Source organism: Lepeophtheirus salmonis, chromosome 12 (assembly GCF_016086655.4).
Source record: "Lepeophtheirus salmonis chromosome 12, UVic_Lsal_1.4, whole genome shotgun sequence".
NCBI classification, from domain to species: Eukaryota; Metazoa; Arthropoda; class Copepoda; order Siphonostomatoida; family Caligidae; genus Lepeophtheirus; species Lepeophtheirus salmonis.
In genome coordinates, this window is record NC_052142.2 from 10,773,739 (window position 1) to 10,794,376 (window position 20,638).

The 20,638-nt window shown below is 31.8% G+C and overlaps 1 protein-coding gene across 16 annotated transcripts in view; it reads left to right on the forward strand.

Moving 5' to 3' along the window:
- The window catches only part of Cals (calsyntenin 1), a 120,404-nt gene that overhangs the window by 21,642 nt on the left and 78,124 nt on the right, over nt 1-20,638 (forward strand). For 14 of the 16 annotated variants that reach the window (XR_011782540.1, XR_011782538.1, XR_011782539.1 and 11 more), the window contains one exon: nt 7,146-7,445. The exons of the other annotated variants lie outside the window; for them this stretch is intronic. Coding sequence is in view for 11 of the 14 variants with exons in the window: in XM_040722271.2 (XP_040578205.2) it covers nt 7,146-7,445 (300 nt within the window). In the remaining 3 variants the exon portion in view is untranslated. The remainder of the gene's footprint in view (nt 1-7,145; nt 7,446-20,638) is intronic. 16 annotated transcript variants of the gene reach the window in all.

Sequence of the window (20,638 nt, forward strand, 5' to 3'; positions counted from 1 at the left end):
GCGACTCGACGTCTCTTCATATTATCGGCTATTGTTTCCCTGTTGCTATTTAGATTTTGCTGAAGTTTTGTTTATAACTAGTCAAGACCCTTGCCTCGAAGTATAAACCAGTTTTAACTCAATAAAATCACGAATATGTGCATGGCGTAAAATTTAAAGGAGTGTTCAGTTTTAGACGCGCACACCTGTATATTCTGAAAAACAAATTGAAAACCTTAATTTTCATATTATTTCCTTTGCTTTTACTATTTTGGAATAGATTTTTTCGCTCTTATGACGTTTAATTAGATCATCTGCAAGCAACTATTAGAAGAAAGTAATCGGTATCCAATAATGCCATGAGCAAGAATTACCACAATGTAAATCTTCAATTCTACTATGAGTCCAACAAGGACTTAAGGTTATAATGCTACATAAAATTATCCCTTTTATTCTTCTTCTTTCAAATAATAGTGCTTACTTTAGACATAGGTTCTCTCCTGAACAATAAAATAATAATGATGAGAACCTTAGAAAAAAAAAAACATTGTTCATATCGCAACTAAAAAAAAGCTGCTCCCTCTTCCATTATCCAATTTTTTCATATATAGACATCAACGGTCATTAATAATATTACATAATAACTTAACACCAAGCTTAAAATGCAGCAACTGTTTTTGATCTTTTAACTCTTAAGTTATTCCTACAAAATAGCCAGAGTTGGTAGAAAATGAAGGGGAAGTTCGGCTGTATGTTTTGCTTTTCGTCATCGTCAACCCTTCTCTGAATTATCTTGTTTTCTCTCATCTTTCTAGGATAGCTTCAGACTCATCTGTATTTGGGTCTACTCTCAATTATACAACCAATACCAGTACTTTCCACTAAATAGTAAATTCCTCAATTATCCAGAGTTCAGAACTCGGTAAATTGAGGAATTTACTAGAAAGATGAAAGAAAACAAGATAACTCAAAGAAGGGTTGACAATAATGAAAAGCAAAATATCGTTAACATTATAAAGGGGATTCACCGAAGTGCTTACACACTCATTCAGCATTCATAAATTCAATAAATGAGCTGTGGATTGATGATAATACCTCTGTCTATTTCTCTCTGGGTCTTTCAATCGATTATTCTGTGTTTTTATAAAACTCCTTAGCTCTTATTATAGGAGGTTACGACAATTCAGTAGAAGATCAATAGTAATTTATGTACTCTTTAGTATAGGGACAATTATTGACGAGGTCAGAAGTTCTTATCAAATACCTTGGTGTGAAGAAGCATCGGCACAATGACCGATATTTCCATTAAAGGGGATCAGATCCACGGATTTAAGGCTCTGAGGGTCAAGATCCCTCGAACATGAACTTGATTAGAGGATAAGAAGTAGTGTGGATTGGATATCTAAAGGGTATTGAAATCTGGCTCCTTCACATACCCAAACACGCAAAGCCTCATAATTATGAGTTATTCATGCACATAGTTTTCTTCCCAAGAAAGAAGCAGTTTTTTTCTATGTTCTTCTTACAGGTGGAGTTTTCTCTCCATGCCTTGCGTGGAGGTTTTTTTCTTTGTTTCCCTAGTTCACGTAAGAAGAGTTTCTACACACATGCTATTTAAGGGAAACAGCCTTTCCTTATATTCATAAATTCATTCGAAATAAAAGCATCAAACACAATCATTTGTTTTACGCATATTTATTTATTAGTAAGTTATACAGTACATTATTATTTATGCTTGAGAAATTGAGAGAGGCCTATAAACCTCACATGGTGCTTCGAGCAACCTTGAGCCATAATTGTAAAGGGTCTCAAATAACTTAAATAATTAATTATTATTTCAATATTTTCGTGTTCCTATGAGAAAACTCATTGGAAGATCTTCGGGAGGCTGCGTACTGTTTTACGGATCACACCCGGTTTAGGCTCAACTCATAGGTATATCGTAGCTGTGAGATCCTCCTGCTTAAAGATTTCTTGCTATATAATAGTAAGACGCTTCCATTAACTAATCCTGAAAAAAAAACGTGAAAACTTGAATGTTGAAGATATATGAAATAAAATAAAATTGATAATAGGTAATTACCGATTTTAATTATTAACTGATAAAATATATCATTTCTTTAGTAAAAGTATGGAAGAAGAGACTATTCATTCAACTCCTATCGTGAAGAAATATATCAGTAATCCGGAATTACCAGAAGAAGAGATCACAGTCCTTAAAGAACTCGAAACTGTTCGCTCATTGCGGAAAAAGCATTTCTTGGAAAATGATCCCCAAGAAGAAGAGATAAGAGATGCCAAAATAAAATGTGAAATTGCCCTGGCCAAGAACAAGATAGCTCAGCGATGGCGTACGGAGAAAGTCTTTAATCAAGATATACAAATGGGGAGACAATTTATTCTCCAGATTCAACGTACTCTGAAGAAACTCCTATGAAAAATAACGACATTTGTAGGACATTGCGGAAGACCACTAAAATTTTAATCTGACAAAGCCACAAATTTAAAAAAGGCAAATGCTCACTTAAAGGAATTGTTTGTTAAGGTCAAATTTGACAAGATCAACGAAGATAAACTTAATGGTGACTGTTCAATTCAATAGAAGTACTCTAAACCTGAAGGCCCTTGGACAAAATGGGGTAACAAAGGGAATTATTAGCATATTCAAAAGACAGTTTAGAATTACTGCACAAAAAAGCAAATTAAACATGCAACAAATTGAAACACTAACCATAGAATTTACAAGCATAATCAACGAAAGACCGTTGGCATCAATCGATCAAGATCCCACTGCATCCTCAGCAACAACTCCAAATCTACTGATTCACAGTCGTCAGAAAGGACAAATAATAAATCCAAAAGAATCAGTCTTGTCAACGTTACCATATGGATACATGTGGTTATTGAGGAAAACATTCCTTAAAACGTTTTTGACAAGGTGGAGACAAGAATATCTGAACGAGTGGAGTATCAATAAAAAGTAATCTACACCTTATATTAATATCATAAGTAAAAGATATGTTGTAATTTTGAAACCAGACAAGCTAGAAAAGAACGTATGGAAACTGACAAGAAATACACAAATGTAAAAAAATTACAACAATGTAGCCACTTCAGTAACATTGAACTTGCCAAACGGCCAGAAAATAGTAAGGTCTATTAGACAAATTGCATTATTTAAGGCTAGGGTTGCTGAAAAAAAATGATGAAATCTGAATCAACAGATCTATTTGGACGTGCTGGAAGTCTGAATCAGACTTTGAAGGTGTATATCTGGGACAGGTGTGCAGATATCCTCTGAATGACCGTCCCTGCGACGGATAGAAGTTCTATGAAGAGGAAGTTGTTCCTGGCAAAACAGCTACAATGTATGTTGAACCAGTTCCAATTAATTCGAATGATTTTCCAACTAGAGATGCTTTTGAGACTTACCCATATGAATTAAGGAAGAAAAGACAACTAATAGGAAGCTACAAAAATATAGCAAAAGACGATCTATGAAGCATCTCAACCCCATGCATTAACCCAGTAAAAACATTATCAATAAAATAAAGTCATAAATAATTACATGGTAAAACTGTCATTGGGGATCTGAAAGCCTTACAACCAATCTTTCCTTACTAAAACTGGATTACGAGTACTGGGTAGAATAAACGTAAAGGGAAAATAACTTAGACACTTTAGCGAGAATAAAATTATTTGGCCGTTATAATCATATATATACATATAATCAAGACCTTAGATTCGATATTATTTTCGGCGGTTTCAAGATATGTAATATTTGAAATAAAGAATCTTAAGGCAATCTTAAAGAATCTTATGGTACTTGGAACTGGGCATCTGATATTATTAGATAACATACGTCAAATTTAACTAGACATTTCATAATATTGCGGAGGATCCAAGAATTTTTTAGAAGGAGCTTGAAGAAACGAGCTATTTGATAGCCAAAATTTGATTTTGTTCATAATACTGAATAGTGATATTTTGGTATTTTTATTAGTTTGTGTATTTATTTTTTATATTTATATTTAAAATGTCTACGGTAATTGGTATGAAATATTGATAAATTATTGTTGTTTTATTTAGTTTTGTTTTATGTATTTTTTGTCCTTGTTGAAATGTGGGTTTTGAAATTGAGTTTATTTTGTATTTATATTTGTGTGTCTTAATTTATTGAAGGATCTTCAAACTATAATGATTTACTATATTTCTTCAAATCCAAATTCACATTCGTGTACATATATATTTGTATTGACAATATATAGCATATTATTATATCTAAACTTCAACAATTCTCCCTAGCAATATGAAAAGCTCTTGTTTTTTTAATATGTATCTTGTTGGTAGGAGCAAGAATTACTTGATAAATTAAATTTTAGAAGCACAAAAATTACTAACATGACATTTTTTCTCCCTCAACCAAGTAATAATCCAATAATAATAAGAATGAAAATATGATAGATTTTAAATATTACCTATTAATGCATCATCAAATTGGAAGAGTAATTAGTCACGGCATTAATATATTTACAAAATTGATACAAGAATTAATAAGTAGGCCCATACAACATCTATTTACTATTTAAAATATATCGATTTAAAATTATATTCATGAAAATTATATAAGTTTTTTTTCATGTGAAAATTTATATTGTAATTTAGATTCCACATTCACTGTCTTATCAACGATACAGAAACTGCGCCTGTTACATTAATATTGCAAAAAGTCTATAAATTTCATTATCAATAACTATCCGTTGACTACCAATTACACCCCACAAGAAAATTATATTTCTCAGAAAGGTTTTATTTGTCTTTGACAATAGGACACCTTATGGAAAATTACAATCTTCAACAGCAAAAATGGTACAAAAAAAAAATATGCTTGAATTAATAGAATTTGATCTCATGATTTCAAATATGGCCCTATTTTTTTATCTCAGAGCGTCGCGCCCTTCACAAAAAGGTCATCTGGTTTTTATTATTTCTGGCTATTTTTAAGGTTCATAGCTTTTTTAAGCCCTCAAGTACTATTATTCATGCGTTTATAACTGTTTTTTTCTTTTTAAAGATGACCTTATCTACATTTTCTAGTAATAAACAAGACTAATTAGTAGTTACAATATCGCCAGCTGTCGATAATATGTTTTTCTTGATAGTGATGTACCTGTAATTGCCAGGTATTGACATGCTATTTTGTAAAAATTGGAAAATTTGTTTAAATTACCACTGCAACATAACACTGGGGTTTCGTCAACTGGGATGTATTTTATAAATTTGTAAATACTTATTTCTTTATTGCCTAAACAAATCATCATCTAAATCTATTAATTTAAAAAAAACATATTTATAAAATCAAAATATTTAGTATGTGATTATACTCGTAAGTATACGTAATGTTCTATCACACGGAAGCTAAAAATGTACCTAACCGTAAGGGTCGTAACACACCGAACCATTGCACAACCCCGTATTGTACCAGTCCTAGTAAATAATAATGAACTTCAAGCATTAACATAATATATTGAGAAATATAAGGCCCGATCGGAAACCTTCCCATAGAGGTGATTCCAACCATACGCACCGCAATTAACCCAAATTAGATTATTGCAAGATTGTCAAATAAATTTTTAGAGCCGTTTATGTTGTGATTGAATATGTATTTACAGTTATTCAATAAATAAATAGATTTATGGAATTAAACATTGAAAAAGTAATTTACATTAATGTTTGTTTAAAAGGTTAATGAAGCTGGAGCCAGATTCCCTTTCTAAATTGGAGTGATTGAATAAATATAGTTGTAATATTAATATTCTTTGATAAATAGCACTGAAGACCATTATTACAAGCGTAATTACATATTTAAATGTTATTGTACCATACTACATAATTACAAATAAAAATTATATCAAAGAGCCTATAAGTCATTTGTTATGGTTATCATAACTTGGATTGATGTCTAATAGCAGTATGAATTCACAGTCCTAGAAAAACAACTTCAGATTCGAGTCCTTTGAGTAACTACGTAATGCAGCCTCTTGTTCTTTTTGTATAAGAAAGAAAGTTTATGAAGAGACAAAGACCATTTTTATAGTGCAATTTCAGATTGCTCCAACTGTACTGAGTAGTACAGCTTTCGTCGTGCTCTCTAACGACTCGACCTTTGACTACCTCCACAAATCTTCTCTGGTTTGTGTCCCCACAGCCAGCCACCTCTTCTTCAGACACATTCTGCATTATAATGAAGAGGAAATCACTGCTCTTGCCTAAAGTTATGGTAATGCTTGTTCGTCAATCTATGAGTCTTGTCCAAAATAAATAATCCATCATGTCTAAGGATATTATAATTGATAAAGTAGAATTAAGCAATTAGCACTGCTTTCATTCGAACCACTGAATGCTCTGTTTGTTTATTTTTCTTTAATCTTAATATATATTATATTGGTGATAGTTATTTTATCAGTTTAAAAGAATCCGGCCAATTTTCCACTTAATCACTTTTTTTTTTTTCTATATCATTTTGCCTAAAATCGTCAACATATTTACAATTTTCGAATAAATCAACCATTCATTGATAGAGATTTAAAAAATGATTAACTCCAAACAAAGGTAGATTTGTCAAAAAGCAAATTGGTTGGCTACCTGCAAAATACTTGTCTTTTTTAAATTATTTTTCCTCTAATGCAGATTCAAAGTGTTTCTAACGAGTACGTTATAAATTAAAAGTTATTAACTGCATTAGCCTGCAACATACCAACGCATAATTTTTAGTTCTTGTGCCCCCAAATTTTTTGGGATACATTCATATTTCTTATTAAAAATCTTCCCTAAAATACCAAATGTAAAAAAAAAAGGGACGACCACAGTTGGGTATGCTACTCTTATTTATGAATTCCTGTTATAGAAAATCTAGTACTAGGTAATTTGGGTGCGATGATTTTTGCCGACTTTACAAACACCGAGATTCGAGCATTTTTTCACATCTCAAATCATAGAATTAGTATGGAAAAAATAATAAAATATGATAATCCTTAAAAAGAATGGAATAATTTGGTTTATATTTATTATTTAAAATTTTACTTGAAGTCTCAAGAACGTTAATTTCCAAATTTAAACTTTTGATATATTTGTTGTTCAACTAACTGTACAATATTTATTTGAAGGTTTGTGATGGAGAATGGCATCATTACGCATTGAATATGAATTTTCCCGAAATAACTCTCATAGTGGACGGTGAAAAATGGATAAATGAATCAAATAATCCAGAAATAATTGATGATTGGCCTCTTCATCCAACTAAAGATTTAAAAACAAAAATTACAGTTGGAGCATGTTGGCAAGGATCAGAAGGAAAGTTAAAACACGGCTTCGATGGATATTTAGCAGGATTAATTATACTTCCAGGAATAAACGAGCATATAGAAGTTCTGAAATGCCTTCATCAGTGTGCTGAAACTTTGCAAGTATGTAATTTAAAAGTAAAACGTTATTTTAGGAATTTAAAATTTATTTCGAAATTTTATTTTTGTAAATAAATTCATCTATTTTATGACATTCAATACTTTTTGTTTATCAATCTAAAATCTTTATAAAGATAAATATTTAATCAAACTTTTCAATTTTGAATTTTTAAATTGTGTTAAATTATCATAAAATATCTGATCCAGAATTTAATTAGTTTTTTTGCGGATTTACTATGAATTAAAAGTATGATGTGGTCTATTGTAGTAAATATTTCCTTCCAATTTTTTTCGTATTTAACCTGTTCGGCCAGTACCCTCTCTTCTACGGTTATTTGATTTATAAATTTTATCAATTCCCTGGAAGTGCATAATACAATTAAAGACCATATCAAATAGTTCAAAAACTCAGAATTTTGCAAAATTTGTTTTGTATATAGATTTTCACCTACAAATTATAAATATTTTTTTATTTTTTTCAATCTGGCTGTTGGTAAAAATGAAATAATTAAAAACAAACCAGTATAAAAACAAGTTCAACTAAATAAAATATTCGGATGCATTATCTTTATCATACTTTTTCATAAATCATAAATACTTTTTGTGTTTGAATTGAAACTCAGTATTAAAAAAACTGATTTTTCTAAAATTGACAAAACAAAGACTTTAATATTATGGAAGTAATTATCGGTTTGCCAAAAAAAAAAAAGTTGGGAGTTTACAAATAAAAATCTAACTATTTATCAAATTTAACCAAATTCTGTAAAAATCAAGTGTAAAATTTGTTTCTTGAGTTATTATTCTCAATATTTACATTTCAAATCGTTTTAAAGATAAAACTTGCTATTTCTGGCGGTAGAAAATATAATGAAAAAAACACTTTACTTTATTACAGTTGGTATTTAGTTTTTTAGATGTTTTATTTTCTTTGGCTATAAGTCTAATAAAATGTTGACTTTCCAAATAAACAATTAATAAAGAGAAATGATAGTTAATATATATTCTTCAAATCCTCAAAGTACTAATCATCATAAATTGATTTATGAATTTAGGCTTGAACATTGAGCTAAAAAGGAGCACCATTCATGCTTTCTGATCATTGTTGAAAGTAGAGTGCCTAATTGGAAAATAATTAAAAGATTAACAGAACAAATCTTTGCACCGTGTTGATTTTTTCGCTTTTAAATGTGGATTCACTGATGTGATTACGCCGCATTTTAACATTATATATTCTCCCTTTTTATTATTATTATCTTTCTATTCATCTTTAGTGGAATAGTTCTTTCTATTGTTTAAGGACTTCTTAAAAAAAAAAAAAACTTATGGAAATTAGAAACATGTGGCTGAAATTGAAGCGGTTTCAATGTTCGAATAAGTGTGATTTACCCTCAAGATCGAATCTTATCGTTATAAGCCTACTAAATACATTTTCGTCATATAATAAACAAAGAAAAGATACAGAAGCATTTCTTTTTTTATTTTCTTTTTAGTGACAGTGGGTTCAAAGGACTCATTTCATCTCTGCTCGGATCTTGAGAGTTGCATCCGCTTATCCTATTAACAATATGAACTTTTCGTGTACTTATATAGACTGTACGAAGGAGAGAGAGATACTATTTCGATTAAGTTTCTTATCCTATCCTTGGGGTATGGGGCAAAAACTCAAAATAAATAAATAAATAAAGGATCTTCAAAATTCAGAGCGACCAGAAAAGAGAAAGATGAAAAAGGAAACAGAGACATCCTAATTTTCTTATAAGAAAGGATGGGAAACAGCAATTCTAAGGTTAAAAAGTGGACAGGGATGTCACCTCCAGAGTCGCCATGTGTGAGAAAGAGAATTGGAAAAATAGAAGGTAATACCTACAACTTAAAACAACCTTTAAGGAAATCCAGAATTAAAGATATCGGGTAGAATGGGAGAAAATTTTCTCAAACTTTGCAGTCAGCATCAATAAATATTCGAAGGGGTTTGATGAGAGGTTAAGAAAAGGGATCGAGGAGCAAAAACATGAAAACTTTAGAGATGGTGACACAACATTCGAAAAGAAGAACACCAGCACACACTAGAGAAGATTTAATCCGAACGTCGTTAGAGAAGTCAATGGTAAAAGAGTCAAAAGAAGCGAAATACACCCCATTAATGTATGGTGATAGACGGATTTAGAATCGATATGTCCGAAGTAGTTGCCTTTGGAGAACATGTACTATTTAGAACTCAAATTCATAACAAAAACCCTACACATTTTATCAAAAATGTATGCGAGAATTATTTTGGCAAAGGTAATCAAACTGAAAGAATATAACGGAAAAACATACAACACAATCATAGATTGCAGAGAGTATACTAAAAACAACAATAAAAATGAATTTAAGATTAAATTAAGAAATGCTGTTAATGTACTCGATCCCCAATTATTAAAAAAATATTTTGAAAAATTCGTCAAAAATTTAATTAAAATCGAAAGAACTCCAAGATCACAATACATTCAAAAACATATAAAGGAAGATAAATATCTCCAGAGAATTACAAAACAAAGAATTTCTTAGTGCAAAAACTTTGGATCTTGAAATAACAGCTGAAAGAAAATCTGCAAGCTTTCTAACATATGTACCACTAGGTAAGAAGATATTTAAACTGGAATACCAGCTACAAATAAACAATGCAATTCTCAAATTGCTTTCTGTTTGGACATATTAAAAGAGATTGCAAGAATCAAAAATCGAAAGCAAAATAATATAGAGACTGGCTTGGAGTAAGATAGAAAAGAATTAATGAAGATAGAAGCCTACTATTCGGTACTTAGGAAATAATGAATAAGATAGATGATGTTGTAATTTGAGAAAAAAGTAACAGTGTTAGTACAGAATTCGAAGAAGTAAGAGAATATATAGATGCTCTGGAAGAGGATGAATCTGATATTACTTTTGTTCAAAATTGAGAACGACAGTAAAAAAGTGAAATTAAACCAGAAATAAGACAAACTATGCCTGGCAAACATAACCAGAGTAGAAAATCAAGGGAAAACGGACGAAATATTGCAATTTCAACATACAAATGTTAGGAAAACACAATTCCGAAAACAGAAAATCAACTTTTAAAAAAAGTACCTCTCCAAAAACCCTCTACATCGTTGTCGATTTAAGATAAGTGCACGACATTATTTCAAAGAAAAAACTCCTTTTTGTATTAATCTCATAATAAAAGTCCATAGGTATTCGTATGTCCCAGTTAGAAGAGATAAAAACAAAAACAGAGAAGAAGAAAAGGGATAGAAACAAAGACAGAGAAGAACAAAAGAGATAGAAACAAAGAGAGAGAAGAAGAAAAGAGAGAGAAAAAGAAAAAGTTTTTGCTCCGAGGACCCCCTTGATTGTCTGTTTTTTTGGAATTCGACACTCACTACGGATTTACAACAAGTCCTCTTGTGTCCATGATGCTTGAAATAATTTATTTGTACAGTTTGAGACATGATGCTAAATGTTATAACAAATTTTATAATGAATCTTGTCTTTTTCTCCTGTTTCTTTTTCTCTCTTTTTGTTTCCATCTTATTTCTTCTTCTCTCTTTTTGTTTCCATCTTATTTCTTCTTCTCTCTTTTTGTTTCCATCTTATTTCTTCTTCTCTCTCTTTGTTTCTATCAGTTGTAGTTGGAGCATACAAATATTAATGGACTTTTTTTTTGTAAATCAATACAAAAATGATTTCTATCTTTGAAATATTGACATGGCTTTATCTTAAATTGACAACGATAAAGAGCATATTTGGGAAGGTTAATTTTTTTAAATAAAAGTTCATATTTTTAGGTATCCAATGAGATACTTTTAAACTTTTTGAATATATTCGTCTTGAAGGTATGTACCTCTAAATAAAAAGCACGTATTTTCCACTTTAAACAAAAAAAAAATCGAGTTTAAAGTATGATGCAAACAATTTAAAAATGGTTTGGAAAATTTTTAACATTTGGCTTTAAAATATTTATTTCTAATTTATGCCTAACTTCAGCACTGAGGGCTTAAAACAGATTTGACCTTAAAGATAACCAAAAACAACAACAAAAAAGTATGACCTTTTTCTAAAGGCTATGATAAAAAAAAATAAGGCCATATTTGGAATCAGGGATCCAATTGTACTAAGTTGAACATATGCTGCTCTTGTGCATAAATAAAAAGTGCGATATTGTTGGATAGTGTTATACAATATTTCTTATATAAAAGTTTGCTGCTTAAAAAAAAAGAAGTAAAATGTTATTAATCAAATATGCAATAATATGGCTAAATTGATTTATAACTACCATTATTGTTGATTTTTTTAATATTATTAATCATAAGGTATGAATGGAATTCCATGTCAATTTCTTTGAAAAAAAATTTGTAGCCTTATCTCACACAAGTGTTTCATAAGCGTAATACAACGCCAATAACGCTCTAGTCTAACAATGAAGTAACTAATACTCTTTCGCTAGATACATTATTTATTGTTCTGTTCATTGACATTCCTATATTTTTTTTCTATTCATATAGATTAGATCTTAACTTGTTGAAGTTTTCATTCGTATTTACATTATGACCTTTTAAGTTTTATTTTAATAAATACATTCATAACAATAAGTATAATTATTTTTAAAGTATTTTACTTAATTTTTTCAAGTTTTACTTTGGATCAATCCTATCAACAAAACAGTTCAAATGGGGTGAGATAACTCTCTATTTTTGTAATTTAATTTATTCCACTTTTTTCAGTCTTGGTTTTTTATGATATCCTTATGGGATAAAAAAAATTTAAATTTTTGGGGTTTTTTGTGGTACTTTGTTGGGGGTCTGACTTCAAGTTTCCAACTGAATTTTTTTGTTATTGTTGAATTTGTATGATGTCCTGACATAGCACTATACATTGATACAAGTTTTTCCATGTACATTATAAATACAAAAATACGTCCTGAAACTATTTTCAGGGGTCTGGAGGCCAAATCCAGCAGAGGGGGGAGGGAGGATTAGGGTGACCCAAAAAAATCAATATTCTAGTTGACATAAGTAATTTCAGCGGGTCAAACTTTATGTAGCTTATAGGGTGAAATCTTCCTTGACAGGCTCTCGGACTAGGGCTGTTGCACATTGATTAGTGTTAGCAAATTAGTATTAACAGCTCTGTCGAATTAGAAAATAAACTGAATTAGACATAGCGGAATGACCAACGAAGTTAGTGAATTAGTAATTTTGTGGACTAACAAAAAATTAGTGAGTAACTACCTCTGCTAGATATACATTAATGTAATGAAACATGTTTCGTACTCTTTGGTCAAGAAAGAATGTAGCACATCATGCGTGCAAAACGCAATTTATTGCTATAACTTTTGCTTTTTATAATCTTTGCAAGTCCTCAGCTCTGCCATAGACAGTGATTCATATTGTATGTCCTACCGGTGTGTAAAAATAAAAGAAACAGAAAACTAATGATGGTCATCATGGCAATTTGAAGGATGTTAGGGAGGAGAGCAGTTTATTTGTAACGACGTTTTATTAAATCAGCAGTAAGCCGTCGTGAGAGGAAGGAAATAAACATAAATCCCACTTCTTATATAGCAACGAAATATAGTGTGGAGATACTCCGATGTGGATATTCAATTCTACTCCTGTTCAACCCAGGGCTTGCACCGATAGCTCCCTCTCTGCATCTTTCACGACCACCCACACTAGTTATTACTTTATACTTAAATGTTCTATCTTCAAGAATTAAAAGACCTTGACATGAAGAGGCACTTGCACAATTAACTATCCTTCCATTAGAGCAGATGAGAATCAATGAGTGAAGCACTTGTTTAGTCAAGAGATATCCCCTTAAGAGTTGAGATCTGAAGGTGTGTGAATTGGATATTCCTATCAATGGGAAGGAGGGGTGGGTAGATGTGGTTGTATATATCTGACTTCTACGTAAGAGAGATCCAACCAAACGACCATGATTAAAATGTCTTTTCACGCAGCTCCAATTCCTCACTTCTTTCACCTTTCTCCTTTTGCTGACTGCTGTGTAATAGAATTCAAAGTTGTGCCAAATAGGAACATTCTAAACTGTATGCTTGCAACTTCTGATACTTCTGGAGAATTGTCAAAAGACCCCACCAGTGGAAAACTCTCCTATCAAAGTTATCGGAACCAGTAAGGACTCAAAGAGACTTTCTTTCGGTGAAATAGACATCACTCGATCAGTTGTTCTACTTGGTGTTGGGATTTCAGCAGATTCTTGGGAAGCTACAAAAATAAATGAGGTAAAAATTATTGAATCACACAAAGAAGTGTTATAATTTATAAGAGCATCCCTTTAACTCGATACAAAAGGCTGAAAGCATGGATAAGATATGGTGTAGTATGCAGTAATTTAAAACCATATATTTCACAAACCAAAGTAGTAGCTTCAGTTCAGGATTAGACTCTTGGGTCCCCTTGTATTGAATCATTGTGCTAGTCGTTGAACAGCTTCCTTGCAGCAAAAAGTGAGGGGACTAAACAGGGGCCCTCTTTCCCTATGTACATAGATTGAGAGAGTCTAGAAAGAAGGATATCTGTAAAGGCTTGAGGAAGGCGAAGGAACACAAGGGCCCAACACGAGTCGTGGATAGAAGATTGATGAGACTTGGACTCAATATGAAGCTGACAGAGATGGCCCCATCAGTAATTATGAGGAACCCATTCACAGACTCACAACAAAAATTGTTGCAGTATAGAATGGCCACATCCTCTTTATATACAAACAAATCAAATGTTAATGCCAAGGAGCGCTGGTGTCATTGGTGTAAATCGGAGCTGGAGTCGTCTATCCATCTTCTCTTTTACTGCTCAGAAATACTCCCCTTATCCGTATCGTAGAGTCTATGACTGTTGAAGCTTATAATGTGGTCCTTAGCCCATATAACTAGCTTATTGAAACATCCACCAAACACAATAAGGCTTTTAAAATTGAGTTGATAATTGCAAAAGTCCAAGGAATTATATACGCAGTGAAGGTTGGTAAAAGAATAATTCTATCATGCCTAGAAGCTCTCATGTCCCAGTAGATAGGCATACTAAAACATTTTGAGGATTCGGGGTTCTCCTCGAAAAACCAAGTTTCGCCAGTACCTTTGCATTAATAATTAGAAGTTTATCTCAAGTCTTGTTTCTGAATGTATAAAATATGTATGTACGACTTTAAAGTAATAACTGGGGAAAAGAACCAAGTCTTGTTATCAACTGGCTTGCTTATTCTCCTTTTTTTTTGTAAGCATTCTTTCATCATTTTACATTATGCAGTAAAACTGTCAGTATGTGGGTTTCTGCTCCATTGTGTTGGAGTTGCCAATCTGAACAGGCTTTGAACTTTTTCAATTATATATATATATATATTTATTTTATTTACTTACTTATTTCATTTACATACATTTACATTAAACAGATCTAAATGAAATATTTTATATTTTTTATAATAAAAACAATTCCCAGTTATTACTTTAAAGTCGTAAAAATATTATTTTTTTAAAGTACATACATATTTTATACATTCTTATTTTATATAAATATATATATACAAAATTGAAAAAAAATAAAAGCTTGTTCAGATTGGCAACTGGAGAGAAGTGTAAATGACTTTAGATTGCTTGATGGGACTGGTGTCGCTTAATATCACGTAAACTGTTGTGTACCAACGCTATATGAGATACTTATGCTTTGACAATAATAATAATAAAAAAGGTGACTTTTTTATAGATTATTATAGCATAAATATAATAACAGCTGATGTCATATTGAGTAAATAACAACTATCTCAATAAAAGCTTCGTTACTCCATATATTCTTTGTAGGGAGAAGATGTACTACTTAAATGCATCTGTTCTTCTTTTACTCTTTTTTCCTCTTCCATGTAACTGGATAGTTGACATGGTCCCCATGTCTTTACCAAACAAAAACATACATACATCATGTATATATTTAAGTATAATACTTCCATAAATAGAGTATAACGTAAAGAAAAAGATGAAACGGAGGGGAGGCAAGCCAGCAGTGAAATAAGAAGGAAAGTAGGTACAATTACCTAAACCATTTTTTAAGACCTGCGTTAGATAAACACAGATAATCATTAATTATACTATTCCTAGTATGTAGCTCTGCAATGGGAACACCATGTACTTGGAATTGTTAAATACTTCGGTCTACTGGGACACAAGAATCTCCAGGCCCAACGAAATTTTGTTTGAACCCATTTTAACTTCATACTTAATTGATTCGATCTTGGCATATATAAATTCAACTTTAAAATCCTCTTTCTGCTGAAACGATGTTGCAATAAGCTAGTCAAAGGGACTCAAGACTATATTGTAGGCTCTTAGAATAAAGTCCCTTAATCATTTCAATTAGGGGACGGCTTCTAGGGCAGTAACAGTGAGGTTGATGATATGAATCAAGGTACAAATTATACCAATGAGACATGCGTTCCTTTTTCTATTGTTATGATATCATTTTTGTTTTGAGGTGTTTAACCACCTAGTAAAGTATTAGGGTTTGAATGGAAAGTAACAGAGTTTAAAGTATCCTTGTTCCTCATACGGACATTTTCCTTTTTTTCGAAAAAAAAAAAGCAAACAAATATTGTCATAAATCACCAGACGGACGGAAAAACTTATACATAAATCCATATGTTTATTTCTAATTATCAAATGTTGACTTCAAAAATCAACTTTCAGTTAGAAGTGAAAAGAACGAAAGAGTAACACATGGTCAAGGAGATATTAACTTTAGAAATGCAAACCCTTCACTACATTATACAAAATTGACGTTCTAGCTTACAAAAAATCAAAAAATCTTTGCTAATGTATAATTGCTTCTGATTATTTTTATCTCGAGAATGCTGAAAATGACCCTGTAACCCAACCCCGGTTTTTGGGTTTTGTGATTTAGAAAAACAAATTGTTAGAACATTATACAGATGTAGAGTCATTTTTTGCTTTGAAAAAACTAAATGAAAGATAGAAACATAGAACATAATTTTTAGATAAATTCTTTCAGATTTAATAAATATTTGAGTTGTTTCCTTATCTTTTCTTAACTCTGAGAAAAACGTCTTATAAGTACAAAAAATGATACAAAATGGACCTTTTTGTTTGAACTCTGACATAATTGACTTGTCAGTATAACTATAAATGTTGTTTACAATATTTAAAATGATTATAAAATTAATCCCAAATACGTCATTCAATGCGTTTATTAGTTATAACTTATCCCTGTTGCTCATGAAAGGTTAGTCGAGCATGACATCTAGAAATTTTAAGCATTTTTTTAATACATTCTGCCAGGTTTGTGGTAAATTATTGAAAAAGGGAGCTAAATAATTAGATAAAAAGGATCTTCAATAGCTTGTCAGGCTTATATTTTTATATCACTTTGTGAGATCATTATTAACCTTGCGCTCTGCACTTTATCTGTGAACTCTTTCAGAAAAATCTAATAGTTAAAATTTTCTTTAAGTGCAAATCTAAACGGAAATTCCTTTTAAATTAACTTCATATAATATAGTCATACGTAATGATCAAGATATGATGTCTAAATTCTAGTTGGGTCGAAACCAGATCAAAACAAACAATTTTAAATAAAATAACAGTTTTGGTAACCACAATGGAAGCCAAGAGACAGGCTATAATTAAGGAATACCTGAAAGGAGAATCTCGACCAGACATCTCGAGGAACATAAATAACTTGAAGGTCAATCCACGCTCATCAAGAGAAACATTGAGAGATACGAGGAGACTCAATCTATCAAGGAAGAATTACATTGCTCCCCTCAAGTATTTTAGCCATCACCTTGCTTGACAGGTGATGTTACCTCTTCAATTTGTAAGAATACATCCCAGATCAGACAGCCCAATGTTAAAAAGGACGCCCAGAGTTGTTATGGTAGTCAAGGCAAGGATTGAAAGAAATCCCAGGAGGACCACACCAAGATGGCCAAGGATTTCAACATGGGTGTAACAATAATGAGAACCCTTATCCAAGATCCCCTTGGGATGTATTCCTACAAAGTGAAAAGGTAACACCACCTGTCAAGCAAGGTGAAGGCTAAAATACTTGAGAGAAGCAGTGTAATTCTTGGGAAGCTGTTGACTGCCACAGTCCCAACATTGGGTTAAGATTTGCAATGTGGAACAGGCTTTTAACCTTCAAAATGATCGGTCTCTGGCCTAAAAAAGGTGAGGTGGGAGTTAACAAAGTGCAGAAGCCAGAGTTCGTGATCGTTTGGGCGATTGTGACTGAGACAGGGATGTCCCCCTTGGCGTTTGCTCCGGCTGGGTTGAACATCAACACAAAGGACTACATCAGTTTCATATTGGAACAAAGTCTTGTTCTCTGGGCCTAACAGCACATCCTGAATGACCCATAGATAGAGTTGTTGGAATTGTTGAAAAAGAACGAATTTGATTGGTTTGAAGAGATTATATAAAAAAAAAATAAGATGGTACTCTTGCATCTTCTAAACAAATTATCCTCAGTATTGTACTAATCATCAGCAAAGCAACTTCCCCATACTGTTCTCTCACGTGCATCATCATCATGCCGAAGAAAAAGTGCTTTTCTTCATGGGTTTCTAACAACAGGGGTACTGATGTGTGGAATAATGATTTTGAAAATAAAAGTATATCTTACTGTTTTTACAGTTTCTCGTGCCCATCTCGTTCTTTATGGCATGTAATCCGCCATATACTATTTACTATTATTATTTAGAGAGTTGTATTATTGTTCCGAAATACAGCACTACTCACTATCGCCTTGTTTACAAACTAAAAAAAAGTAAACAACAATGATTCCCAATTGCTTAAAGTGATAACTATTATCTATATTTAAGGAACTCATCTACATAAATCGACTAATAGATTATAAAGATGATAATAATTAGATAATTACTGCACATAATAACAAATTGATTTTTGTAATGCTCCCCAAAAATAAAATTCCTGCAAATCCAAAAAAAAAATATCGTAGAACTTTCTGTATATACTCATTCAATACATTAAGGAATAAAATTTTAGTAGCTATGAGTATTTTTCTTACCAAAAAAGTTACCCAAAAGTATTTTTTCTAACAGGGTAAAATGGGGCTATTCCAAGAGCCGGAAAATATGTCCCTGCCTAGCAACTGCATTTGCTGGGCGAGATGAACCCAAGTGAGTACGTTACAGGTCATTATTTTTACGGTGTATTTGGGTTAAACAGTTCTAACGATAGTACACCAAGTCCCTGGCTCAAGAACGCGTTTGTTTTAAAAATAAGGAGGTCTCATACATAGTATAAAGATTAATAATGAGAATTGGATCAGAAATGTTTGACATGACAAAAGAAAACTAACTGGATGCATGAATTAATAGTAAATACACATGGAAAGAAAGTGCACATCCTTCTCCCAAAATAGCCAACACAGATAAGTCTGTAGGGCTCAGTTATGGGGAGGAAGGTCACATTGTTTTTGGCGAAAATTTCCATAAATTGTCGTGCACAACTTTTTTGTCGTGTCTGAGGTATAGGCATGGGCATCGTCCAGTGCACCCATTCTTCCAATGCTCGCTGTTCAGCCAAAGTAGGATTTTTCCTCCACTATCTCCGTGTAGGCCCTTATTCTAACTGAAATTGCCACCAAAGGGGTATACTTGCCACAATTCGAGATCCCACTAAAAATCATGACTTAGCGAGAGTTTTGCAATTTAGAAGGTGTCCTGAGGTGAATAAGGATGTCTTCGATGTCTTTTGGCGAGGCTTTAAAAAAAATTAAAGTTCATACTTTCAGCTATCCAATAAGGTACTTTTAAACTTTTTTATTCTATTTGTCTTGAAGCTATGAGCCTCTGAATAAAAATCTTCTATTTTCCACTTAAGACAAAGATAACTCGAGTTATAAGCATGATACATACATTTTAAAAATACTTTTTGAATTTTTCAAAATCGGCTTTAAAATTATCAAGATAATTGATCCATATCTTCAATACCGAGAGCTTAAAACAGCTTTGAACCATAAAGTAGCCAAAAATATTAAAATGTATTTTTTTTCTAAAGGCCGTGGGGCTATGAGAGAAAAAATATAGCCATATTTGAACTTAAGGGATCAATCAAACTCTATTATATGAAACATTTACCGTGTTTCTACTATTTTTGATGTTGAACAGTTATTAGAATTTTATACGCACAGAGATGAATTTTCACGAAGATAAGCCTCAAGGGGAGGTGCCAGTTCTATATCAAACATCTTCTAAAATTCAATGGGCAAACCGTATGTTCCTGGAGCTTTAAAATTATTTTACTATTAATATTACTATTTTACTATTATCTCTTTTTCAGTTATAGCATTTTCTAATACTTCTGAAGTCTTGTAAGAATACTGTGAGTATTGGTCATCCATAATGTCGACCATTTAAAGTTTTGGTTTCTCTACTCGCCATTTAAGGAAGAAAAAGCAAGTTCCAAGTCTTTTTTAAAATATTTACACATATAGAGGGTAGAATAAATGATATTTATTTCTTCTGTTCTTCTGCAACTGTTTTTTTTTTTTTTTTGGATAGTCAAATAATTCCCCATTTCGGTGTCTCAGTTTAACAATTTTCCTGGAGCTTTGAATGATAAATTGAATGGTTGGATTAGAAGGACACGTTTTAAATTTATTTCTATTGCCTGAACCTTCATCCTTATTGCTTGTTCTAAATTTTAATTTGAATGACTTCTTCTAGTTCCTCATTAACATTAGATATATTCTCTTGTCTTGCTTTCAACTTGTGGAGTTCGTCTAACCGTTTTATTTTGTGAAACGATTTGATCTTTTTCTAGCAAGATTTTTTTTTTTGCCTGTATCTCAGCCATTTCAAGTGCCGCGTAAGAAGATAAGAAATTACTGTTGTCTATAGATCTGCATTTATTTATCGTGTTATATATTTTTCCGCAAGTTGAGCTCTTCAATAAGATAACTTTCAATTTCCAAAGGGGTTTAAGCTGTAGAACTTTAAAATGTCCATGAAAGCTTTCAAGCAATATAACAACCAAAAAATAGAGTAAAATGAAGGACCTTACTTAGAACCTAATGTATATATATTTATTTTTTTTGGGTTTCCTCCCCTTTCTTATCAGTGATCCAATTGAGGATATAATTATACTTTCAGTATTATTAAGATGCCCAAATATACTTCATTTA